Below are 26,490 nucleotides of genomic sequence, written 5' to 3'. Positions count from 1 at the left end.
CCGCAGCGCCTGGGCTGCGCGGGGCTGGCGGGCGCGCTGAGCCTCAGCCTGACGGCGCCGCTGGAGCTGCTCACGGTGCTGGCGCAGGTGGGCACGTGGCAGTGCGCGCGCGGGCTGCGCGGCGCCGCGCGCCGCCTCTGCCGCGCCGAGGGRCTGCGCGCCCTCTGGAAGGGGAACCTCACCGCCTGCCTGCGCCTCTGCCCCTACAGCGCGCTGCAGCTCGCCGCCTCCCGCCGGTAAGCGAGCCCGGCGCCGGCACGGCGCGGCGCGGCCCCCGCGGAGGAGAGCGGACGGGACGGGAGAAGCTCCGCTCTGTATATGTTACATATGTATATGTGTGTGTATATGTATGTATGTTTTCAGGCATKGAACCCGCTCGAATTGGAGCTCCTTGCACCCCCTTCTCCCTCGAGACTGCTGACTTTGCTCTCGTTTATTTCGGCTGCGGGCAGCGCATTCACCGCTGCCCGTCTAGCAGCTGCGGGTCACGTCGCCAGTGCCTTTCRGGTGCAGAAAGCTTCACAGCGCCTTAAATCTATTCCATACGGCCAGAGMTTGCTCCAGACAGGAGGGTACAACCACTGTCTGCAGCCGTGACATCCCTTCCTTGCTGTTTGTTTTGTTTGCTGGTAGTTTCTCAAGCGGTAGTACCAAATGTCTTTATTCAGGAAAAGAATAGCTGATCAAAACYGTGATTCGGATCTTTCTTCCTGTTGCCGTGCAGCTGCTGCTCTGTTACTTTGGCCATGTCGAAGTTGATGCGTTGATATGTGTTGAGGCTCATACGTTTCAAATCTCCCTCTTGGCTGACAGAAGCCCCTGGGTTGATGTAGACGCGGGGGTGACCGCAGCAGGGCTGCCTGCTCGGTGCGGAGCGGGGCCGTGGCGCCGTTTGCCTGGAATTCTCCTTTCGCAGCGGGTGTTTCCCAGGCTTTGGCAGCTCGCCTGGCCGCCTGCGTGCGGCGGCCAGCGCTGCCAGCGTCGTGTTTTGCTGTTGCCGCCAGGGTCGGCGGCGCGCGTGGCCCTCCTGACATTTCTGCCGGGCGGCAGGTGGGTTGTTCCAGTCCATGGGTGCGCTGGGAGGGSAGCAGCCAAGCGGCTGGCAGCGCTTGCCAGGCCTCACGTCCCGCCGAAGGGCCCATCCTCCGTGTGCCCGAGCAGGAGCCGTTTCCGCAGCGCTGCCGGCACGGTCGGGAATCGGGAGGCTTCTCTGTGTTCTGCTGGTGAGACAGTGGGCAGGGAGCGTGGGGAAAACAGCAGTGCGGAGGCAGAACTGTGGTTTAAGTGTCCTCACTTGGAGCTCCCTACGGTGTCACGCTCTTCTCTACCAGCTGACTCAGAGCAATAAATTTTCATCAAAATAACTTGATTGTTTGAAGTTGCAATGCTGTATTCAAGGCTTTGGCTTGTGTCTCGGTTAGCTCTGTGAGTTCTTCTGGGTAATAAGTGGGAGTAGGGTGCTGGGAAAATTAAGTAAAAGCTACTTGCACGTATTCTGTAATGTGTTATTTGTGKTTTTTTTTTTCCCCCTAGACAGCAAACAAAAAGAGAGAGAAGTGTTACACTGTAGTGTAGATGGCACCGCTCCCTGCAGAAGGATGTGGGGTGATGAGAAAGTTAGCGGCGCCCGGAAAGGCAGCACAGCGGGAGCCAAGCTGGCGGTGAAAGGGCTGCAGTTTAGCTGACTTTGCCCTCCTACTCCTGGGTTACTGTGTGCAGGCTCTGTCTCTGCTTGCTGGTTTTAAATGTTACTCAGGTAGAGTTCAGAGACACCCCCACGTGCATAGAGAAATCAAGCCCTGTTGGCCCTGGGGGCTAAGAAAGACACTTCATACCGAAAAATGGTGCATTTTTGCTTCTGCTTGCTTAGCGTTTCTGCTTCGCATCCTGTCCAGGGCACAGGGCAAGTGGATACAGGGATCTTTTATGCAATAGAAAAGGCACACTTGAATGTGTGGAAACAACAGCCGAGCAAGAAATGACATGTAATTCTTCGCAAAGTATTTCATTCTGGACATTTTAACACTGCGTAGCCAAATTGTGTATCTGCTGTGTAGGCAGTTTAACTAGTGCTTCAGAATGAGAGCAGTAGGTTTCTTTACCTGCTGAGATTCTCCTCTTAACACTTCGCTTGCTTTTTGCTGCCTCAGTGACGCGTCTCTCTGATTTGGGAGTTTCTGGGAGTTGCAAATGGATGAGGTTAGTCTTTCAAACTCGGTGCCTTACTCAGTAAAATCAAATTAGGATTTAACTTCCAGAGCACAGCTAATCATTCTTTTCTAGGAACATATCCCTGGGGGTTGCCCTGTTGTAAAATAATGAACAGAGGAGTGTTCAGTTCAACTCCTTAAAAGGGTTGTGATGAACTTATCTCTGGATTTCTTGTGTGATTATTTTGAGTAGAGGATGATTTTGTAGAAGACTGGGCCAATGTCTCTGATCTTCAGAGGCCTTCTTGCTGGTGTTTTTAAGTTTTAGTCATTTTCACCCTGTAAGTGGAGATGTAAATGAGGATTCTATAGATTAAATGTCTTCAAAGTAAAAAAATCTCTCAAAGGTAAACAAGTAAATCATTTAAACAAATAGTCTCCAAATAATTGAAGTTTTTGGATTTTTTGTTTTAGCTGTTGAAATGGTGCTCTAGACCTCCTGAAAGTCAGGCTATGTGAATTCAGTCTGTGCCGTGATCTGTSCTGCAGGTAGAGGCTGCCTTCAGATACTGGAAGTATTTTAGCTCAGTAACACTAAATGCAGTAAACCACATGCACAAACTTCTGTATTCCAGTCGCTGACCTAGCTGTGAACTTTTACATTTGTGCGCTTTGCTGAAAAGTGGATTCATCTTCTGTCCTGTGTGCAAGTCTCTCCAGGCTCTTTGCTGTGTCCTTCTGGCTGTGCTCGTGTTTGCACATCCACCCATTCAGTGTCACAGAGCTTCTGGTGCTTGTGTGGTGTTATACAGGATAATAAGGCTCCTAGATAAAATACATACTGAAATTCCAACTCTTAATACTGAAGGATTTTGCTCTGTTCTTCTCCACAGTTATATCAAGAAGTATCTGCCTTTTTGTTTTTTTCCTCTGTACTGTGATTAGTAATACCTCTTTTATATGTTTACTTTAGACTTGTTATTCTCTTCACGGATGATTTGGGGCATGTTTCCCACTGGAGAGCCATCACAGCAGGAAGTCTGGCTGGCATGGTTGCAACCATAGTGACTCACCCTACTGATGTAATTAAGACACGGCTCATTGTGCAGAACCGACTGGAACCGTCTTACAGAGGAATTCTTCATGCTTTTCGCAAAATTAAGCATCAAGAAGGATTTTTTGCACTGTATCGTGGTGTTTCCCCAGCTATATTAGGTAAAAACACATTTTTGAGCATCATGGCACATCATTTATTGCAATAATGCATGCATTTGGTTTGAAAAGTGAATAATAATGTCATTCTGTGGAAGGAATCTAGATTTACAAAGCATGACAATACTAATTACCATTGCTGCAACTGTATTCCTTCAGATTATGACCATKTGCTTAGCATTCATGCATGCTGAAGAGCTCAACAACATCTTTTATAGATGATCTGTTGTAATCAGATGCTGGATTTGAGTAGTGCAAGGTGTAAATCAGCACTTGTTCGTGCTGTCTGTTTAAATTGTGGCAAGCACCTGTTTTCATACAGTACTGTGTGCTCATGTAAACGTTCTGTCTGATTTGCTTTCTAGGTGCTATCCCATTTTCTGCTGGCTCATTCTTTGTTTACATCAACCTGGACAGAATCTGGCAAGAACCCATAATTCGTTTCACTCCTCTTCAAAACTTTATAAATGGCTGTGTAGCAGCTGCTGTGGCACAGACACTTTCCTTCCCCTTTGAGACTGTAAAGAGGAAGATGCAGGTACAGAGCAACCTTGTTACGAGTACTGTGTTATATGTGCTTATTTCAGAGGTTTGGGGCAAGACTGGGCAGATAACCGTGATTTCTACTTTTTTCTATTACCAGAGCACTACAGTTGCTGAAACTGCTGTTTTGCTGGAGCATCAGCACTGTCAAAGTAACTACATCATTATATATAAACTTACTGCTTCTTTCTCCTGAAAGATTGGTAATAATGGTTAAAAATAACAAACACCCCACAGCTCCCATCTTACCGACATAATTAATTTCATGTTGTTTTATTTTCATTAAAATTTAATCAGCAGTGAATACAGCTATTCTCTGGCTTTGGCATATGAGTTAGTTCTTTCAGCATAGCTGATAGGACAGCAGGTTTATGAGAAACTTCCATAATCACCTCCAAAAAGCAGTCATGGGAGAGGTCATGCTTTGTCCTGCCCCACTTCATCACATATCTCATAAACTGTCTAAGATGATGAAGAAATTTTGAGCATGTAAATTTGAATATTTTTGCAACACTGTGGGCTTAACACTCCACTTAAAAATGGAGAAATACATTTCCTATGGCATTTCCCTTTTGATTATTTAATTCCATTACATGTTTTTTTGGACATTTGTTTTCTGTAGTCAGTTCAAAAGTAACCAGTGCGATGTTGTATAGGCAGGTGTCCAGATTTGTCCAGCCGGGTAAGTGAAGTCATGAAAAGGACACTTTTTTTTGTCTTTGTGCCACTAGGCTGTGCTGGTGGGATACTTAAATCACCAATGGGATACTTTAAACATCTGACTGGGGCTTCTAAAATAAGAAAGGAATTGGATGTATTGTACGGAAGTATAGTGAATAGATCTACAGAAAATTTATTCTGGAAGGCAAAAAGGCTAAGTTGGGAGGTTTTTTCCCCATAGGTGCATTGAAACAATTGCATAGTGATTTCCAAGCCTGGAGAGACCCTTCTGTTGAGAAGTTTGTTCTGAAAGCATAGACTAAGGCAAGGACATTTCAGAATAAGTAACTGCATAAGGATAAAACAAAACAACAACGAAAACCCATAACTCTTAATTTGGTGTTGGAAATGAGGTGATTTGCAGAGGCTTTTGTACAAAGGAAACCTCTTGAAGATCCCATGCAAACTGACATTGAGGGCTTGCTTTATCTCATATAAGGTAGTCCAGAAAGTTGTCTTTTTTCCCATTTCTTCTCAGAGTATGGCCCAGTCTTGCAGGGATCAGCCCTACACTGCGCTCATTTTGTCATCTGTTTTGTCACTTTTTTGTTTGTCACTTTTGTCAGCTGTTTCGCCTCCTATGGAAGGCACTGTGGTTTTCCTGAGAACGGGTTCTGCAGGGGTGCTGGTTGAGGGTGCTCAGAAGGCAGGATGGGATCTTCAGTTCACAGGGTGGCAGTCAGAAGAGAGAAAGGAATAAAGGAGGAGAAAACAGCCTTTAAGACATCTCAGTGTCCTGTAGAAAATAGAAGCAGAAACTATAGATCATAGTTGGGAGATTATTTTGTTTTGTTTGTTTCTTAGATACCTTGTTCTGATCCCATTTAGTGATTCAGTTTGCTAGTTAATTAAAAGACAGGGCTGCTGAAGCCTGTAACCCAGTGTGAGTGCACTGCAGTGTGGGGAAATGATGGCTTTTATTGAAGATCTGGATGGGAGTTTAGTAAGTGAAGAGGAACCCAGAATGTTTTGGAGGTCACTATAAATCCTCCTCCTTCTCTCCCTTCCATCCCACTGATCTCACAGACGGAGATGATACATTGCCAGAAAATTTTCTTCTTGTGAACCTTTTGGTAATGGGGAGCTAGGGAATTCTTAGGCTGTCCCAGGAGCTTAAAAATAGAGGAACATGGTCACAGAGCAGTCTTCTCTGATCCCAGAATCGAGTACAGGTCTGAGATCTGAACGCCAGGTCCAGGTCTTTGCTGGACACACTGGGCAACCTTGGGCAAGGTAGCTGCATCTTTCTCCTCATCTAGACATTACTTAAATGTATGTGTACTTGGCAATATGTTTATATAGACTGGAAAAGAAATTGCGTCATGAGAAGAAGAGGAAGGGGCTATTTCTAACCTCTCTTATAATTGTGTTGTGCCACCCCTTCTCATTTTACATAACTGGATCCCACACTATTGATGTAAGCAGCTTCTGGCGTTAGCATCTGTGGGAGTAGGAGTTAGCTGCCAGTGAGCAATTACTCCTCTGTATTTGGGTGATGAAATGTGATGTCACATATATTCTGTAACCATGACTACTACTCGCTCTGATACAAGTACATTGTTGACTTTTTTTCCCCAAAAAAATGCCATGTTACTAAATATAATTGACTGGGTTTCTTAAAAAATGTTAATATGAATGAATCTTAACAYATATGTGAGTCCTCTTTGTTGTGATTATCCTAATTTTATTCCTTTGTCTTCCTTTTTTCACTTTGCTCCTGATTGGCATGTTAGAGAATGGAGAGGTACTGTATGCATGTTTTTGTCATGGACATATGGCTTTTGTTCTACATCTATAGAAGGGAATTAGTTATTAAGGAGAGGGTTATTCAAAGGCATGTTTTATATAAAATACTTTCCTGACTCACTTTTATGCTGTATCAAATTTGGAAGAAAACCTTACTGATTATTATATCTTTTTAGCAGCTAGTTGTTCTTGGCTTTCCTTCCTCACAATTTTATGCTGTTTGCTCAACCCAATGTCTAAGCAGTGTTCAAGGAGGGCYCTTCTACCTTGCAGACTCAGGCCTACAAGAGCGCACTCTTTTCACTGTTACCAGGGAAGTGTCTGACTATAAAGGAGCCCAGACCTAAGGGGAACACTGATAATATGTTTCTGCTTCCCCACATCATCTTTCTGCCTATGTTGTGCCTCATAGGTCTTCCCCAGCATTTCAGCAAGGGAAGATAAATTTGAGGCTGTTACGTTGGCTGTGGAGAAGATTAAAGTCAGCTTGACATTGAGCCAAAACTGTGTGGAGAGCTGGAAACACATGGTCAGAGCAAACCCCACAGCCAGGTTTGGCATTTCCCTTTGGGCGCGTGACCCTCAGTCATGCTCACATACTCCACAGCTGGAAACTTATTTGCCTTTGTTCCAGCATGACATGTGACTGTTGTTTTTTAAAGACAAAATACACAAAAATGACCCCCCGATTTAACAAATGCTTCATCTTCTGTACAGATAGTCCTCATTTCCTTACGTGAACGAACTGTGTTTGTGGAAGCTAACTACTGTGCTCATATTTTGCTGGGTTTAATCTGTGCAACTAAAACTAGATAAAACAGTTCCTTGCCAGTAAGTGCTTTTAATCTAGAATAAGCCTATTTTTGCTTACTGAAGAATCCAGCATATCTGTGGGGCTGCCTGCACAGCATCCGTTATGTTGTGAAGATGTTTCTCAGGGGAATTGTTCATTAGTGCCCGATGTTTCTGTTCTATAATCCAAGCTGTGTATTCCATTGTGAACAAACAGACTCTCTGTTCCTTGTTTGTGTCGACTGTTGTCATGCGTCACCCAAGAAGGGCATTTTTGAGTGACAAACTGAATTAGGCTGAGGCTGCCCGTCAATCTGCAGAATGGGTTGTGGGTGGGGTTTTTTTGCTTTGTTTTGTTTTATTGTGTGTGTGTTTTTTGGTGCTCTGGCACACAAGATGCTCTGTAAGTGTGGAATTTGTTGTAAATAGTGCAAACATTTCAGAATATTTCAGAATATTTCAGAATATTTCAGAATATTTAAGGTTGGAAGGGACCTCTACAGATCATCTAGTCCAACATCATGTGTTCTAGGTAACCTTGGGAAAACTGAGCAATCCTTCTCTCTGGAAAGGAACCTTTCTAAGGAAAAGGCATTCTTGTCCTCAGCTGGCACATTTCTAGTCTGAAGTTAGCTTAAGGCAATGCTTAAGTCTGTGTTTAAAAGCAGTCTCCTAGCTATGTTTTCTTGCATGTTAAAAGTCAGTCAAGTACGCAGTGGCTGGGTTCTAAGGAAAGCTTTGGAAAAGAAAATTATGTTCATTAGGAGAGCACCTTGTGGCTGCTGAAAGGAGGAGACTGCCCCGGTGCTGTTCCAACGCGGGCAGCCCGCAGAGATGAGGGCTAGTGCTGGCCAGGAGGCCTCTGCGAGCTCCCGTGCTGCCGCTGTCCCTGCTGCTTGTGAGATCTGGGCTCTTGTCAGCTGGGAATATGGAGGTTTTGAGAGTCGTGACCCSGTTTAAAAATAAGAAATCCTTCTTGGGTCGTGTGGTTCACACGCCATCCCAAAAGCATACGTGCACTGAAATTGTGTGGGGAGACTTCTTGTTAAAGAACTGCCCGGGAGCCTGAGTTTTGAACACTTCCAAGAGGTGAAAACCTTTGACCACCCAGGGTGGCAGATTCCAGTGTGGAAGCAAATAGTGAGCAATAGGAGTATTTTTAGTCCAATTTCATGTGAAAGTAAGGTTAATGTTGCTGCTGGCTGGCTGCCCTGCTTCTCAGTCACCTTTGATCCAGCTGCCAACCTCAGCTAAACTTCACAGAGAAGCAGAGGTTTCAGGGATACCGAGTTTCTTCAATTTTTATGGGGAAAAAAAAAAAAAAGAAATACAAGTTCCCATATAGAGAAGAAACTCCAGAGTTATTCTAAAAAGGAGCCTGCAGTGTGAGGCCTTGCCCTGACACTAGAGAACCTATTTGGGAAACAAGTCTGCAGTGTCCCAGACACAAGAAAGATCCCAGTCCGAGGTTGCACCTTCCAGCACGCAGCTCAGTGAGCCAAGGGGGGCAGATTCCTGGGAAGTTCCTGTCAGCACTTGCTGTGCTCGTAGGGCTGATTGCTGCACTGAGAGACTGGGTGAAACAGGTTACATGAAACTTGTATTTTTACTAAGGAAAGGGCTCATCAAATAGTCCCATCCTGTTCGTTTTACACCCTGGTCTATGTACTTTGCCTAAGTTGGATTGTTCAGCCCTGTTTCCTTATATGAGAAAAGACACTGGCATCTCCCAGGCCTCTGTCACCCCAAGAGGGGGAGGAAGGGAGTTCTGCATGCAAGGGCCACGTGCCTCCTGCTGTGTCTCCGTGTACTTTAGGCTATAACAAGCCTGGCCATGACCTACTTAAAGCTAGGAGTTAAACTCATCCTTTTTGGTCCCTCAGTGCCATTAGATTTCAGCAAGGCGAGAAGAATTTGGCCCCGGCTCAGGTTGCAGAGGAGAGGACAACCTGTTTCTAGAGTGCAGGAAGCTGGAGGTCGGGCTCTCTGCTGCAGCGCTCTGGAAACGACTGCCTACAGATACCTCGTCATCCTTCTCCTCCCTGCGTGCCCGGACACCCTTGGTGGACTTGGTGTCCCCGTCCCGGGATAATAACGAGCATTGCTAAACCCCTGACGCAGGATGGGCAGTGGCTGCCTCTTCAGGCTGTTCTGAGAGGAGGAGGGGTTGATTTAGACAAGATTAGGCATGATTGTTTGTTTTTTCGATGTTAATCTTTATTTACCTTTTAGTTGTTTCTTGTTTGAGTGGAAAGAAATATTCCTTTAAGCCTTCCATCTTTTTTTTTCTTTTTCTTTTTTTTTTTTAGGATCATAGTGGAGTTGCCTGGAGAAAACCTGCAGAATTTGCTCTTCAGGTTCCTTTCATCTCTAGTTAGCCTGTTGGATGTGTCCTTATTAACCCAGACTGTAAAGACTTCTTATTTTAGATTCCAGATTAGATTCTGTAAACTCTTGAGCTATGTTGTGAAGTGCCTTCCTGGGCTTCCTTAGAATTCATCAGAAGAGCAGGATGCCTGAATATATTGTATTTGTAAGTGGCAAAGAACACTGGTAAATAACAAGTGATTTTTATTATGGCTGCCCATCAAGACAGTGGATCTGCTATGGTAACTGTTCACTGTTAAATGTTTTATCGGACTCCCCATGCCAGTAGTACTGCAAGACTTTGTATCAACAGTGGTTTTGTAAACAAGAAAGGGGAGAACAAAAGCACTTGATCTGAAAGGGAAGTACTTGCAAATTGGCCGCTGACTATGGACAAACTTAGGCAGGAATTCAGACAACTGCAAACCAAGATGTCCTGAATTGCAAGTGAGGATTTTGCATTTGCARAGCTCCAGGTAGGGGCTCAGGTGGCCCAGCCAGCACAGCTGCAGACGCTGGGTCCCACTGTGCCTGTGGGCTACTGTGAGCCTTGGAAAGACTCAAATGATCAATCTTTTGGATGGGCACCACCCTCACCACAGTGAACTACCTCCTTCCTTCAATCCTGAGAGGAAGAGAGTAGCTATTTGGGGCTGGAGGAGGTCATTACCAGGGAAATCTCCAAAAGGGTCTGTGAGATTACTTCCCAAAATCACTCTATGTTGTTCTGATATCCACCTCATACTGCAGCCCATAGGAGGAGGGGTGGTGTTTGCAGAGTCCTCAGGTAGCAACTAACTTTATTCCCTTGAAAAGAGTTTTATCCTGACACTTTAGTTTAAATATCTTGTTAATATGAAAAAAAAAAACATGATCCAGAGTGCAGATTATTTYCTGGTTAGTACCTAGTCGATACATAACTATTTCTTCGGGTTGGATTCTCAAAGTAGATCATAGAATCATTATGGTTGGAAAAGACGCTTGAGATCATGAAGTCTGCCCCGTAAATCAGACTGCTAACTTTGGGGAGGCATCGCAGTCGCTAGATTCAGTGGCCTCTGAGTGCTAAAGGGGTGTTTGTGTTCATGAGGGAACAAATAGAACAAGTAGATTAGGAATTTAAACACCCTGCAAGTGTGAGTAACCACGCGGCTCTCTGTGGTATCAGTGCATTTGCTGTGCAGTATCTGCAGCCCCAACTGAAGGAGGAAGTCCTTAAACGTTCATAACGTAGAGGTTTCCATTCAGCAGCCCATCATGCCAGGTGGTGTCAAAGGAAAGGAACCGGAGCTGCTCCGAGGTGCGTGGCGCGAAACATCCAGCCGCAAACACCATCGTTTTGATCTGAGAGTGCCCGTTGGGTTGTGTGTGACACTRGAGTTCTGCCAAACTGGAGCAGAGAAACTAGTTTGATCTGTTTGGTTAGCTCCACGTTCCAGCTCTGGTGCTGTTCTGCAGTTTCAAGGATTCCAGTTTTTCAGACATGCTTAGATGATGCAGAACCACCCAAAACCCACAACCATTTTTTTCATTAAAAGAGGTGCTAATGAAACACCTCTTATTTTTTTCTTTCATTAATACACTCTAACTTTGCTTAGTCGTGTTCCAAAAGCTTGAATTTTTAATTATCTATACACGGATGCACCTTTTCCTTTTGCAGTAAGTGACTGAGTTTCTGTGGACAATTGTTATTTTAATACTCTAAGGTTTTAGAAGCAAACTGTTCATTTACAGCAGTAGGTCAACAAAGCATATTGCACCTCTCAGACTGAAATGTTGAAAATGGCTGTAGTCACRGTGAATGTTACTAAAAATAATCTTTCAGTAAATCTCTTAAGAGATCAATGTCTGTGGACAAATTAGAAATCTCTATTTTTGACTTATCCGCACCTTTTTAACGTTATCCTGGGTATTTTTTGCAGCATGCAAAATCTTGCTGTGAGCAGCAGCGAGCTCGTAGCCTGTGTTTGTGCTGCATGCAGCAGCGCTGCAATCGCAGCTCCTTGATCTGCGCCCTTGCAATATGCATGCACTAGCTAAGGGGATTAAGTTAAACTGCAGTTAATTCTTGCAGGTCGTGCCCTGCCCATCACAGAGAGACTTGAGAAGGGAATCACATGCCCAGCAGCACTTCTGCTTCTGGAAAAGCTGTTCCTCTCCACTGCTTGTCTGCTTGCAGCTCCCTCCACCAGAAAGGCTCGTGCAACCTGCCTGACAGTCCGGGAGGGACCAGKGCTTTGAGCCCAGCTCCCTGAGACTGGAGGTGCGTTTTTGAGGGTACCTGCATCATCCAGGTGCTTTTCTAAGCAGCCCTGGTACATACATCACCATAAGAATGGTGGAAATGGTCTGAGGCCTTGATGGTAGCACTCGGCATTTTTCACAGTATGGTCATGAGAGTCTTTGTATAGCGGTTTCTCAAGACATGAAAAATGATTTCTCTCTTTCTTGCTGCTGGATTTAGCTGTTGCTTTTCAAACCCTCCTAGCCCATAGGTGACAGTCGAGCAGGCAGCTGAGCTTTGCGAGCTTGGTGAACATGTGCATGGCTTTCAGTGACCAGGTAGCATCATTATCTTGGACTTTCTGTAAAGGCACGGCCAGTAATACTGCAAAATAACAAGTCCAATAATGTCCATCTCTGTGAGCCCTAAAACAGGCACTTCTGGGATTTTGCTCCACAGGTAGGAATTATGAAAACAGCTACAGCCACGGGGAGTTAGCAAGGTCAATATAGGCATGAAGCAGGGAAGCAATTAGAACAATTAAGCTGTTTATTCCCCCAAAAATGTGACCTCCCTCTGTTATGGATCAGGTGCACTGGTGAGGAAGTTCAAACAGAAGCAAATATTTCTGCTCTTTCCTTCTTAAGTGTAAAAGACCTTGGTTTAAACCCTCAACCCTATTTGTACGTGGGATCAAAGAGCCAAGACCCGATAAGGGGGCGCAGAYGGAGCCGTGGGCTGTGGGGCAGGCCCCCCACCTTCCCTCGTGTAGGCAGCTGCAGATCTCTGTGCCCAGGGCACTTCCAAAGTGCCCTCACAAGGAAACCACAGGATCTTACCTGCAGTCAGGAGCTGATCACATGCACTACATTCATGCATGAAAAATGGGAGGAAAAACATTCAAGATAAAACAAGGCATGTGCAACTAGTTTGCAGGAGATTTGAGGTGTTGTGGTGTGGGGGTTGTTTTGTTTTATTTTCTCTCTCTCTCTTAGCAGTAGTAATAGTAGTACTGGTAAGTAAGTAGACTTACCAGTAACACAAGGGGATACGACAAGGTTAAACCCCACTTACTGCCATCCCCTCTTACATATTGGAGCATCCACTTTGGGCTGCATCCATTTCCACTGTCTAAACCAAGCTGCCAAGTATCTGAAATGCTATAGCTGGAGTATCTAGAAAATGCCCTGCAGTTGTCAGGGTATGAAGGGGGCTCGTTGTAAGCTTAGCACCTTTGAGAAGCTGTGGGGTAGTTTGGCCAAGCAGAGGAAAATGGTTATGGCACGTGGTGTTCTAGATCAGTGCAGGGATAATAATATCTGTATTTGCCAGTCAGGTAACTGTACAGCTCCTTTTCTTTTTCTTTTCTTTTTTTCTTACTTATCTTTTGAATGTCTGTCCTGTTGTGATCCAGCTTACACATGCAAGTTACTGCTAGGTGTCTTGCCTAGTGTCACTTGCCATGTGCATGAGCCAAACCCCGTTTTGCCCATGCAGAATGTGGCATCACATACATGGATGAGGATGGGATCATTCAAGGCCAGGTTATCTTGTCTGAGCTAACACAGTAGGAGATTAAAGGGGGAGGATTTTGCTGTTAAAATCAACACTCTGCACTTGCCCAAGTGAGCGGAGGCTCCGTGCAACGTAGCTGCCGGCCAGCGAGATGTTCCCGGGCTGACCGGCCCTTGTGGGTCAATCGGCTGTGTGGCGCAGGTTGGGACCGTGGTCCCTTGGTACCCATTGGGTCCCTGGGGCCTGCCAGCCTGCGCCCAGCTCCTGTCACCCTCTGCCCGCCGGGCAGGTCGTCCGCTCCGTTTGGGCAAGGGCGACAGCTGTTTCTGGAAACAAAGCGGTACTAAAGGAAGCGCTGTCTGCAAGCACCGCYCTCCTCTGTGCTGCTGCCAGGGCATGGATTCCCTCCCTTTGCTAATAGCATTTTAAGSTAGAATAGTTAATTCTCTTCAAGTATATTGATTAAAGCCTGATAGGTTGACAGATAGGTCCAACTGTTGAAACCTGGCATGAAGCAAAGCATTCCTTTCCTGCCAGAATGGAGGAAATAATTATTTCTCATCGTTTTTACTTTCTTTATTTGTTCTAAAACCCCCTGGGTGTCTCTCGAGCAGGCGCAGAGTCCTTGGCTTCCCCACTACGGAGCGGTTGATGTCCATTTCACTGGCATGACTGACTGTTTCCGTCAAACCGTGAAGAACAAAGGTGTGCTCGGACTTTGGAGCGGGCTCACGCCCAGTCTGCTCAAGGTGAGGTTTTGCTCTCATCCCAGCCACAGACTGCCCTGAACTAACCCAGACAGCCTGTCAGAGGGACGGGGTTATGTGGCCTCTCTCCATACCTGTTAGCAGTTTATTGGTGACAGTCTGTGAGAGAACTGGTGAAATCTCAGGCTGGTTATAAATCAGCTTTATTTTTATATATCGTTTGTAACCCAGTACATAGATTAGGTCATATTTCCCTAGCTGCAGGCTTGGCTTCTAGATGTCACTACTTCCATCAAATTAATTTGAATGCCCTTAGAAAAGGGAATTCTGCTAACTCACAAGCCAGGAGATGTAGGAAGGACTGCAAGGATGCACTGACAGCAGCTGAGCAAGTTCTCCCTTTCAGCTGGTTTCCTGTAATTCCCCATGCTTTTGCTAAGCTGTGAAGAAAATTGCACTGGTATAAACTGCTTCCCTGGGAGCCCAGAGTGCCACCTTGGACCTGCCATTTGCAGTGAGCTGGGAGGACATGTATATCAGTTACTACGCAATTAAAAGCATAAAATAAAGCTCAATGGCCTAAACAGAAGGTAGTTTATATCTTTTACAGTGCAATGGGTGAGCATTGTCTGCACGGAGCACTGCACATGAGCTAATGGAGTATCAACACAACTGGTGGTGCCTGCCTGGCCCTACCTTGGCTACTGGAAAGCCACAAAGCACCAGAATCTCAGATTCTGCACAAAGCAGAAGGATTGTTCAGTCATTCTACTGCATGCAGGATAAATCCCAAATTCTGTATTAGAGTTTACTAAAGTAGCTAGAATTTTCCTAGGTATTTTAAAAGATGTGTTAATATATAGGCTGGCACACTCCTTGTTACTTACATTATCACTACAATTAGCTATGTATAAATAGTGAACTCCTACTTATAGCGTGCTGCAGGTGCCAACAAATTTGAGGTGAGACTCTTAGTTTTATATATATATATATATATATATATAATGTATATATATATATAAGCACAGCTCTATAGAGAGATTGGATCAAACATGAAACCCTGAAAGTCATTCTAAAAACTTCCAAGATAAGAACAGTTAGTGATTCTAACATGCATTATTGTGTTTCTTTTATTTTTTATATCAGATCGTGCCATACTTTGGTGTGATGTTTAGCACCTTTGAATTTTGCAAGCGGGTCTGCCTGTACAGAAATGGCTATATTGAATCTCCTTTAAGTTACAAACTGACTCCTGGAGTGGATCAGAGTTTACAGCCACAAGAACTGAGGGAATTAAAGCTCCTCCGCAGAGAAAGCTTTCAGCGAAGGAAATCAGCTTTTGAAAACTGAGGTCAGAAGGTCTAGTGCAGATATGGTTGCCTTTCTTCGTCAGCTCTGCAAGAAAGACCTGCTGAACGGCAGGTACCAGCATCCCAGACTATATGGTTTTGGTATGGAAACACTAGTATAAATCTTGCATCTCATTTGCTAAATGGATACGAGCAATGTGAGTATCAAACGTACTTTGAAGAGGAGGAAGGCAACTAGTTTGAAAACCTTATGCTAGTGGAAATTAGCTTAATTTAGGTACTTTTCAATGCTAGATAGTCTTTTTAAGATAAAACCACTTGCAAATAAGAGAACTGAGATGAAGGTACAAGTTATTCAAAATGTTAGAATATCTTTGAATATCTTCAAAATGTTAGAAAAAAATCAGATACCTTTTCTGAAGTTGTCTGAGATATGATGTCAGCAGAAAATTGTAAACAGACTGGAAGTCATCCAGTGTGCGAGCATTTCTGCTGAATCTCTCTGTGGTACCGTGTGGACAGGGCCTTCTGCACATGCCCCTGGTCATTCACATTGAGAAATCTCATTTTCCATTTTTGAGGCTTASTTCAGAATAATAATTTAGTGCAAGTCTTTAACATAACTATTTAAAATATGCTGCTGCACTTGTGCTTTTGCTAGAAGAGAACTGTAGTATAAGTGAACTCTGAAACACTGGAATGACAATCTGAAAACTTAAGCACTTAATAGAAAAAAATTCCCCCTTTCTCCTGCACCGTTGCTGCATAGAGGTGGATTACTTCAGATCCAGAAAAATGCTTTTCCTGAAATCCTCCAGGAGAGATATTTCCTGAAAAATGCACTTCTTAAACGTGTTAGCTGTGTGCCAAGACTTTGTGATGTTTTTTCAGTATTTGCTCTCAAAGCTCTATTTTTATATGAAGCCGCTCCCTGGCTCTTGGGCGCAGCCGGGCTCTCCCACCCGAAGCACTGCGATGTGGGAGCCACRGCACCTCTGTGGATGCAAAATCCCTCCGGCACCACTAGCTCTTTGCCAGAGCATATGCAATGCAGAGGCCTYGGGACAGTCTAGGGAGCTTCACACAACAAAAATTAGATCCTCTTGGTGGGAGATGTAGAGAAATAAGACAGTGATGGCAAAAAGCAGGACATTAGAGACGACCTTGTGCATCTGTCCGGGCTGTGAGTACTGCCGCCTCCCTCGCCACGGCGCTGCCTCGCTTCTGTCTGCACGATGCAGGCGACGATGCTGAGATCTGTCTGGCTCCGTGAATAAGGAAATGAGACTTATTTGGGATGCAAGAAAAATGTGACTTGGGTCGCTACTGGAATGAGTCGGGAGGAACCGATCTCTTGCAGGGTGCCCTTGCTTGACCCGGGCACCCTCATGTGTGTTACTAATGGTGAATTTCTGTACGGGTTTGTGGCACTGTGAGCACTACCTGATCACAGCTAAGTGCGCTAAACCGTTACCTCTAACCYGGTGTGCTAATGACCCCTGCCTTGTACTGCACTGTAACCCTCAGGCCTATAAACCACCTATCAACCCGTTATCGGCCCGTGTGTGCTCCCTGGAGCCCGGGGGAGGCCCGGGAGGTGGGAGGAGGGTCGAGGGGCCCGGCGGGATCCGAGGGAGCCCCGGGGGGATCCGGGCGCTCCCGGGCTGCGGGAGCCCCCGGCCCCAACGCCCGGCCCCGCCCCGCTGCGGCGGCCCCGCCCCTCGCGCCAGCCAATGGGCGGGCGGGGTGCGGCGACGCTGCCGCTAGCCCCGCCTYCTCGCCCACGTGGCCTCCCGCCGGCACTATATAAGGGCGGCCATTTCAGCTGCGGGCCCGCAGTGCCTGCTCGCTCCGCGCAGTCCCGCCGCGCTCCGCTCCCGTCCCGCGCCGCTCCCGCCGCCATGACCGATGCGGCCGTGTCCTTCGCCAAGGATTTCCTGGCCGGGGGGGTGGCGGCCGCCATCTCCAAGACGGCCGTGGCGCCCATCGAGCGGGTCAAGCTGCTGCTGCAGGTGGGGGCGGCGGGGGCGGGCAGCGGGGCGCGGGCCGGTACCGGKGCCGGTGCCGGTTCGGCGCTCACGGGCGGGCCCCGCAGGTGCAGCACGCCAGCAAGCAGATCGCGGCCGACAAGCAGTACAAGGGCATCGTGGACTGCGTGGTGCGCATCCCGCGCGAGCAGGGCGTCCTCTCCTTCTGGCGCGGCAACCTGGCCAATGTGATCAGGTACTTCCCCACGCAGGCGCTCAACTTCGCCTTCAAAGACAAGTACAAGCAGCTCTTCCTGGGCGGCGTGGACAAAAGGACCCAGTTCTGGCGGTACTTCGCCGGTAACCTGGCGTCCGGCGGCGCCGCCGGCGCCACCTCCCTCTGTTTCGTCTATCCCCTTGACTTTGCCCGCACCCGCCTGGCCGCCGACGTGGGCAAAGCGGGCGCCGACCGCGAGTTCAGCGGGCTCGGTGACTGCCTGGTCAAAATCTTCCGCTCGGACGGCCTTAGGGGCCTGTACCAAGGCTTCAATGTGTCCGTCCARGGCATCATTATCTACAGAGCTGCCTACTTTGGCATCTACGACACGGCAAAGGGTAGGTGGACCGCGGCGGAGCTCCAAGGGAGGCACTGGGGCGCAGCGGATCCGTCGTGCGTTTCGGCGCATGCCGCTGGCTCCTCCGGCGCCTCACACCGATCCCTGTCCCCCCAGGCATGCTCCCGGACCCCAAGAACACCCACATCGTCGTCAGCTGGATGATTGCGCAGACGGTCACTGCCGTGGCCGGCTTGACCTCCTATCCTTTCGATACGGTTCGGCGCCGCATGATGATGCAGTCCGGCCGTAAGGGAGGTAGGTTCCCCCTTGCCTTGCATAGGGAAGTGTTGGGCATCCCCAGAGAAAGCAGCTGCTGGGGAATCTCTGGTAAAGGCAGCGTGGTTTGGCTTTCAGCAGGACCTGTAGATATGCTTTATTCTCGCAAATAGCGCAGTGTTAGGTGAGAGGAATAGATGAGTTAGTCCACCGGGGACTGCTCTAACGTGGCACATACAAGTAACATCTCTATCAGTAACAGAGCTTGCCCAGGGATGGTGCAAACTAGTCTCCCTGGGCCAAGAGGAGATGTTCCTCATTGCAGGCATGGCCTGGCTCACTGTGCAATAGGTGCTGGGTCTGGAAATGTTGGATGTTGGTGTCTAGCAAGCGGTAGTTGCATCCTGCTCAAACAGGTCCTTCCAGTGTCTCCTGGGAGCAGTACAGCTGCAGCATTTCTCCTGGGACAACATTGTCCTTCAATAATATTGGAGGATGCAAGTCAAGAAATAATTTACCTGAGATTGTGAAGCAGGGCCACTTCTCACCTGCATTTGGGGGTCCTGGGCATGAGATTGCTAACGATTTCTGTCTCCTGCAGCTGACATAATGTACACGGGCACGATCGACTGCTGGCGGAAGATCGCCCGCGATGAGGGCTCCAAAGCGTTTTTTAAAGGAGCTTGGTCGAACGTACTGCGAGGAATGGGTGGTGCTTTTGTCCTAGTCCTGTACGACGAAATCAAGAAATACACATAAGTTATTTCCTTTTGTGAACTGGCATGTTGCATTATGTAACCTGTGACCATTCATGGACTGTATCAAAACCGTCTAGCTACTGATCACTGGCAGCTGGTATTTATACAGGTCGACATGGGGCAGGGCTGTCTGCCCTGTCTTCATGGGGCCRTGCCCCTCATGGGACTCAATCATGGTTTCTATTTCAATCACTTCAGCTTAAAGGGTACCAAGAAATAAAAAACTGAAACCACTTTCCTTGTGTTGAGTTTGTTCTCCTGGAGGCTGTGGCGAGGATGGCAGAGAAGGTAGGRTCCATCCCCTGGCTCCAGTAGGCAAACGAGGGGCTATTGGCCAGGAAAGCTGCCACCTTGGGGACAGTGARTGGCTTCGGGGCCGCCAGCTCTGCAGCAGAGCCCCATTGTCCTGCCTCTGGCCTGGGTGCTCCGCAGGGCCCTCCAAGGCACCAGCCCTTCCACCTGAACTAAACCCTGGCGAGGCTGCACACATATCCATAGAGCACTGTCTGTTGCTGGAAAGGGCAAGGAGCTGGGATCACCTGCGCTGGCTTAGGACACCAGCTCTGTGCCTGGGCGTGTTAAAAGCSGGCTGGAGAAAACAAGCGTGGGTAATTGCTGCTGTTTTGTAAACACTGTGGGCAGCCGGGCCCCTGGGTGCGGTGCCGGGTGCAGCAGGGAGCCCCTTCTGCTGCTGTCACCCAGGCAGGGGACAGGGCTCATGCCCACCTCTGTGCTGAGCACTCCACAGTCTCCCATTTGCATTGGAGGGGAGGAATTCCCTGGTGCCACGGCGCCGGCCAGGGAAGATGCTCCAAGCCTTAACAGGGTGGGTGGCCTGGCTTTGGTGCAGGCTCYTCCGCAAGCCGGGAAGCTGCTCAGCGCCTGTCTGGGAGCCACGGGGGTGAATGGGCTCCTCTGGTCCCGGCTACCTGACCCCAAGACAAAACAGCCCCTCCTTATGGCCTTGGCTTTTTGAGTAATCCCACTGGGCTGCTCGGGCTTGTTTCGGGCAGTTGGTCTCCATCACTGAAACTCATCTTGACYGCTGTCTGGGCGGGCGCTCGGGCCACGAAGGGTGGGCGTCGCTTTGGTGGCGGATGGTGCCGGGAGCGAGGGGTGAGAGCGGCGCCGGGCACACGTGTCTGCAGCCCTCGAGGCGCCGGCATGGGCTGTTCAGGGGGCTCTGCAGGGGATCCGGGGCTGCAAATCCACCTGCTCCATCCCRGTGCCCTCAGTGACACCAGGACTGGGACGTGGCCGCGCTGCAGAGCCAAGGGCCTTCGCTGGCGCCTTCCCGCTGCCCTCAGGCCTTGCGCTGTGAGGCCCCGGATACGGCAGTGGGAAAGAGGGGCTGGAGGCCTCCCCGGAGAAGCAGAGCCAGGCCCAGCTGCAGACAGCGGCCTTGGCAGGAGCCCTCCCTGCTCCCCYGCGCAGCTGGCTCCGACGGCTCCCTGCTCTCATTGCCTTCAGCTGCTGGGCGCTCCCACATGGCCAAGGCCTTCCCGGAACACYGCCTACGGCTCCAGGAGGCATTTTCCTGCCTGGAGGGGATGCTGCTGGCTATGGCAGAGCGAGGAGAAGGAAGAGGAGGGTGAGTGCACGATCCCTTTGTGCTGGGTGGGGGTGGTGGTTGAGGGCACAGACCTRTTTAGGGCCTGTTTAGTCTGGAGAAGAGAAGATTGAGAGGGGATCTGATCAACATGTCCAAATACCTGAGAGTAGAATGTAGGGAGGAAGAGGCTGAGCTCTTCTCAGTGGTGGCTAGTGACAGGACAAGGGGTGATGGGTGTAAGCTGAAACACAGGCAGTTCCATCTCCATGTGAGGAAGAACTTCTTGACAGGGAAGGTGACAGAGCCCTGGCACAGGCTGCCCAGGAAGGCTGTGGAGTCTCCTTCTCCAGAGATCTTCCAAAGCCACCTGGATGCCACCCTGTGCTGTGGGTGTCCCTGCTGGAGCAGAGGGGTTGGACTAGATGATCCCTAGAGGTCCCTTCCAACCTCAACCATTCTGTGATTCAGCCAGTGCTTTAAAGGGCTTTTTCCTCCCAACATGTGCAGCTCTCCTGGAGTTTTCCCAGGGAACTGCCGGGCAGGCGTCAGTCCTGGCCACAGGGGCATCCTCTCTTGGCTGCCTTTCATAGGAGTAATTCACAGGCTCTGTCCGGAGGACCAAAAATCCCCTGGCTGGAGAAGTGCGTGAGGAAGCCAGGATGGCGAGGAGTGGCCCGGGACTGCTCCTTCCTGTTGCTCCCAATGGGGACAGGGGGCAGCCGGAGCAGGGGACTCCTGCTCACAACAGAGTGAGTGTTTGCACCACAGACGTGCATGAACCCCATGTGTTTGCACCACAGCCCCGCTGCTCTGAGAGGGATGATCCTCCAAGCTGCAGGGTCCCCCCCTAAAACCACCCTGCCCCATCCCACTGCCCGGGGCAGCGACAGCAGGCCCTGGGAGCACCACCTTCCACCCACACAAATTGCTAATTATGCCCCAAAGCTAATAACAGGCACAACAGTGTTCTAAAGGTTTATTATGTTCAGACAAAGAATTAATTTACAAGCAGGAATGTGCTGTCTAGGATGCACAAACTCTTATTTTAATAATTACTGTAGGTCAGAGGTGTGAATAGTAAATCAAGGCGTACAGATTCCCACRGAGTAAGAGAATCCCGGCCAGTTCTGGGGAACCTGGATTTTTGTCTTGGGCAGTTATTTCCAGCATGGAAGCGAGGGCACGTGGCACTACCAGGTGGCTGCAGCAGCTCCCTTGCRGAGCGTCGCGCCGGCTTGCCTGGGAAGGGAAGCCACTCCACGGAGGGACTCGACGGCTCCTTGCGGTTTGCCCGTCTCGGCAGAGGTCCAGGGTGCTCCTCACGGGGCTGAGCTGGCTGCTGCGGTCACTGCCGTGCTCAGGTAGGTGCCAAAACGTGTTTCTGCTTGTGCCTTTGTGTGCACTGCGCGGCCCGCGCGCACAGACAGTGTTGGAGCTGCGCCGGCACCACGACGCGCGCGGTGCTGCGGGATGCACAGGGCTGGGCTGACCTGGGCACCCTGTGAAGCCACCCGGAGCCCGACAGAGCAGCAGGCTGGGCGGGTGGGTGGACTGTGCTGCTTCCGAGCAGATTCTGGTGCTGCGTGGTAGTCTGTACCACGGCATTAGCCACGTGTGGGGTGTCCTGCTGCTCCCTGGGGACAACCTCCGTAGGTCATTCCCACTTCCCCGTTACTGCTTCRCTTCAGCACTTACCAGCTCTGTGCATTTTGGAGCTGTGAGGAACAAGGCAGCTTTGCAACACATGGAATTATCTGGACGTGATAATTCACGTTACACCATTCCTATGGGAAACCTATGGGACAGCCTTTGGAAACTGTCCCACTGGAAGAAACACGTACTTCTGGTAGGACTGGCTGCACGGGCATCATTCTGGGGACACATCTCCTCTCATAYTCTCAATTCACATGTTGTCTTGCTCGGGAATGTTTCCAGAGTAGGAAAAGCTCTTATGGACATAACAGCCCTTCCTTGGTTGCTGCAAGGGTGTTGAAAACTCTTCAGAACAACTAGTTGTACTTATTATGTCAGGACTTTATTTTAAATTTAAGGATTTCAGCTAGAAGCCTCTGCTTCTGCTTCCTGTTGCTAGAAGCATAAAAATTTGTATATGACATAAACATAAAAACATATATAAAAACTCTTTTGTATTTAAATGAAGTCTTTCTGCGCCCTCTTCTCCCAGCTCTGCCTGGGGCAGAAGGCAGCCCAGCCTGGGGGTTATTTCAGCCTTGGGGAGCTCTGGCCAGGGGTCCTGGGGCTCTCCCTGGACGCACGGGGAGCCCTGAGGCTGTGTCCGGGCTGCAGGGCGTCACCACGAGGACGGGGCTCCTCGAGGTGAAGGACTTGCTCGCAGCCATCGCCCTTGCCCGGCTCCCCGTCACACGCGGCCTCGCAGTGGCTTCAGGGCCCACCCTCTGCAAACAGGGTTCGGAGCAGCGCACGAGGAGCCCTGGACGAGACCCACACCCACGTGCTCGCCCAGCCCTACGGAACGCCGCCTTCCAGAGCCCCCGTGCATCCCGGCCTGCCAGCGCCAGAAGCTTCCCCCTGTCCTGCACACCTGGTTTTCCCAAGGAAAGAAAGGAAGCAGCCTTGGTCTAAGGAGACCAGTCAATTTTATAAGGCCAGACAGAAGGTCTTTATTGATAAAGAGGAGCTTCTTCCATAAGCGCCATGGAGATGCTTCATCTTGTACTTTGCTCATGGATTGTTTGGAGAGAAGTGGTAAAATAAAATAAAAAAAAAAWATGGAAATATGTTTTAATTCAAACCCATAATGTAGCACTTAAGCCCAACTAAATATGGACTGCAGTGTTATCATTAGAATGTGTAAAATAGATAAAGCAAAATATTCCTGCCCAAGCAAGGCAATACTTCTGTGCATGGATTCCTAATGTTGTCCAAGTCTTTTATGGTGGGTGAGCTCAAAAGTTAGTTTGAAAATGAAGCTGTTTTTTAATTTAAATGATCACTGGTTATAGCAGTGGTGGTTCAGGCTACTGATTCATTAATGATCTAACAGCTCAGCAGTTTTTAATTCCAGTAAAGTAGTGTTGAATTTCACATTCTTGTATGTGCCAGGTAACTCTTGGTATAGTTTTAATTGTGGAATTCTGTAAAATTGCTGCTTTTTCTCATTCAATAGGAGCTTAAACTTGGAAAGTTACTGCCAAGCCTAAACTGCTGCCTCTGCCCACTGACCACAGTGAGCAGCAGCGTGATTCCTAAATCTGGGACCGGACCTGAGTCGCTCCAGCCGTGCTCAAGTGGCCGCTCTCTCAGCAGGTTTGGACACAGGTAACAGGAAGAGGAGGCGCACAGCTTGCTTTGGCAAGGGATTGCTTTGTTGCACACTTGACCTGTTGCTCTAATACATTTATGGAAATGTTATGCAGATCTGAAAACTATCAAAACAAAAAGAGAAGTATCAATGGTGCATGGAACACATGCAGGCACTCAGTAAAATTTTTCCCCAAACGCAGGTGTTCTGTGTGGAACAACTTTCTATTTGTAACAAACCCACATTTCAGGGAAGTTTCCAGTGCCAGTTCAGTTATTAAAATACCCGAGCATCACCCATGCTAGGGAGAGATTCAAGCCTCCAAGCTTGTTGCAGAGAGCTGCTCTTGAGTATTGTCCATTATTTCTGCTACGCTGATGGAGCCGCAGGGTTCCTGGTCGTTCTTCCCATCTCCAAACGCCCAGCAACGTGCAGCATTTCATTTGAACTGGTTATCGATCAGGGTTCCTTTCATCTTGGCTTTCTTGGCTTCCAGCTCAGCCTGATTAAGAAAATTAAGACAGAATGAAATAAGGCCTGGGAATGTTTCCTCTCGGTGTCCAGTGAGGTCTGGTCTTCTGAGAAGACGACGAGAGCCTGCGACTGCAGCACTGAGTGGGGCCCTGGGTGGTAGCGCCTCCGCAGGGTTTTCCCCTTCCACTTTCCTTGTCTGACAGGTCAAGACCCTATAAAAGCTCTGCTGGCCGCTCCCTGGTTAGCTCAATATAATTGTGCATGTTTTTATGTACGGGAGGACCAGAGGAACACCTCTGTACAACCTGTAAAGGAAAAATGGTCCTCACAAGGCTGCAAGTTACCTACGTCTGTACCATTCTGTACTCTGAAATACTCAGTTTGAATTTTAAGATAACTTCTGTGCACAAAGCCAGGAGACCTCAGAGACTCATGTTTAACAGCAAAGAAAACACTCACCAACTCCTGTAGCCTTCTTTTGCTCATTCCTTTGCGTTCCAGTTGCTTCTCAATTACTTTTGCATTCTGTGCATAGGAGTCTGCAATCTCCCTCTGAAACACAGACAGTGTCACTTCGCAACAGACTAACGGCMTCTTATCCAACTGGGGAGGGAATCATCAGCTTTGATCCAGCTGCCCAGCTCACACCTTGCTGGCACTGGGGGCAGAGAAAACTCACCGCTTCAATCTCTTCCTCCTCTTCATCAATTGTGGAGACTGTGACTGAACTGAACTTGCCCATATCTTTGGTCCGTTTGGTCATCATCACCTGTGTGAAAAGACGACCTTTTGTTACACTCTGGGAATAGGGAGCCCCAGTGCTCCCCTCCCAAAGCTTGGAAAAGTTCAGTTCAAGTCACTAAGATTACACGAACTCAGTGGACAGCACAGCAGAACCAGACCCGGTGGCTTCCGAGCTCAGAGCTGTCATTATCAGGAACTAACTCGCCCCCAAATTGGCAATCAGTGTGCTTGATAACACAGACTGAGAGGTGACTATAACCTGACCTATTTATGATGGGAAACCTGGTAACCAGGCCCAAAGATCACGCTCCAGATTTCCGAGTTCATTTTGCTTGGCTTTAGTCCTAGGACACCAAGCTGCTATGACCTCTGTTAAGGAAGACTAAAGGCACACATGGAGAAGATGGAGCTGAGTTATCTTGTTATAAGTCCTTTTCCTCCCCCTAATAAGGTGATTTTATCACTGCACCTTTTTGAAAAGCAGAGACAGCTTTGCTACTGCTCTGAAGCTGAATACCTTTTTGGGAGGCTCTTGTTTTTGAGTATATATGTTTGTTTTCCCAAAGCCCTGGCCAAACTTGACCACAGCACCATCCACAATGAAAGTCACAGGGGCATTTTTCTGTTGGTGTTGATAAAAGAGCAGCAGTCCACACCTGCAAATACAAACAAAGCTACGAGAAAACCCAGATTTGCCATTCCCACAGTTACCTCAGAAGGTCTTTAAAAATTACTAAAAAAAAGTTTATCATCACCGCACTCCTATCACATTCTAGCAACGATTAAGGGTTTAAATGTGCATGGCAGGGTTGAAGCCTTTTACAAAAGCCTATAACAACAGAATAAACCAGCAACCATAAACCAAAATAATGAGTAACTTCTGATTTTGATTACACTAGTGTTCCCATTTTCCTTGGCATTCAGTGACACATGCTTAGCTCACCCCGGTTTTCCCAGGTCACGCAAATAARCAACACAATAAAACAAAGTGCTGTACAGAGATGACAGGAAGTGTCAAGTAATATTCTAGTTTTAGATTAGATGTGAATCAAGCTTGCAAAACACTGTAACAGACCCCAAGGAGAGCGATTGTCAGTAACTAAACAGTGTTGAAAACGTTATTTCTAAGGAGGCAGGGCGGGGCGAGGAGGAATCGGAGATGCAAACCAGCGCACAAGCAGGGTTTGTGCTGCCCGCGTCACTTACTTGCCGCACTTCTTCCTGTACTGCCGCTCTATGCCCTCCGGCCTGCGGAGAGGAGAGGTGGTGAGGGGACGGGCGGGCTGCCGAGCCCCCCGGCCCCGCGCGGCCCCACCTGCGCAGGTAGACGCTCTCCTCCTCCTCGGCGTTGCAGAACTTGTGCGCGTGCTTGGCGGCGTCGATGACCCGCGCACGGTCCCGCGGCCGCATGGGCAGCTTCTCCAGCTGGCAGTCTGCGGGGCACCGCTCAGGGCCTGCCCTAGCAGCCACCCCAACGGCCACCTCACGCCCCCTCCCTCCCTGTCCAACGGCTGTGCCCCAACGGCCACCCACAACGGTCGCTACGCGCCCCCTCCATTCCCCGCCCCCCGCCAACGGCCACCCCCAACGGCC

The 26,490-nt window shown here is 48.7% G+C and overlaps 3 protein-coding genes across 4 annotated transcripts in view; 2 read left to right on the top strand and 1 right to left on the bottom strand.

Annotated features, from left to right (window-relative positions):
* The window catches only part of SLC25A43 (solute carrier family 25 member 43), a 17,246-nt gene extending 510 nt beyond the window's left edge, over positions 1-16,736 (top strand). The window contains exons 2-6 of the mRNA XM_026039019.1: positions 7-236; positions 3,124-3,365; positions 3,728-3,900; positions 13,884-14,018; positions 15,123-16,736. Of these exons, the coding sequence (XP_025894804.1) occupies positions 7-236; positions 3,124-3,365; positions 3,728-3,900; positions 13,884-14,018; positions 15,123-15,326 (984 nt within the window). The 3' untranslated portion in view covers positions 15,327-16,736. The remainder of the gene's footprint in view (positions 1-6; positions 237-3,123; positions 3,366-3,727; positions 3,901-13,883; positions 14,019-15,122) is intronic.
* Positions 16,737-17,106: 370 nt separating this feature from the next.
* Positions 17,107-19,077, top strand: SLC25A5 (solute carrier family 25 member 5). Its single transcript, XM_026039066.1, has 4 exons — positions 17,107-17,298; positions 17,382-17,868; positions 17,985-18,125; positions 18,688-19,077. The coding sequence occupies exons 1-4, from the start codon at positions 17,188-17,190 to the stop codon at positions 18,843-18,845; spliced, it is 897 nt and encodes a 298-aa protein (XP_025894851.1). The 5' UTR covers positions 17,107-17,187; the 3' UTR covers positions 18,846-19,077.
* Positions 19,078-23,213: 4,136 nt separating this feature from the next.
* CUNHXorf56 (chromosome unknown CXorf56 homolog) overlaps positions 23,214-26,490 on the bottom strand; it is a 3,608-nt gene continuing 331 nt past the window's right edge. The window contains exons 2-7 of one of the 2 annotated variants that reach the window (XM_026039120.1): positions 26,213-26,330; positions 26,104-26,145; positions 25,415-25,553; positions 24,833-24,922; positions 24,613-24,705; positions 23,214-24,181 (exon numbers count right to left, since the gene is read on the bottom strand). In XM_026039120.1, the coding sequence (XP_025894905.1) occupies positions 24,119-24,181; positions 24,613-24,705; positions 24,833-24,922; positions 25,415-25,553; positions 26,104-26,145; positions 26,213-26,330 (545 nt within the window). In that variant the 3' untranslated portion in view covers positions 23,214-24,118. Of the gene's footprint in view, positions 24,182-24,612; positions 24,706-24,832; positions 24,923-25,414; positions 25,572-26,103; positions 26,146-26,212; positions 26,331-26,490 lie in introns of both variants that reach the window. The other variant, XM_026039119.1, reaches the window with a different exon arrangement.

This window comes from Nothoprocta perdicaria, unplaced genomic scaffold (assembly GCF_003342845.1).
Source record: "Nothoprocta perdicaria isolate Ctin4 unplaced genomic scaffold, notPer1 scaffold_22, whole genome shotgun sequence".
NCBI lineage: Eukaryota > Metazoa > Chordata > Aves > Tinamiformes > Tinamidae > Nothoprocta > Nothoprocta perdicaria.
Note: the sequence above shows the minus strand (reverse complement) of the source record. Positions and strands in the feature narration are given on the sequence as shown.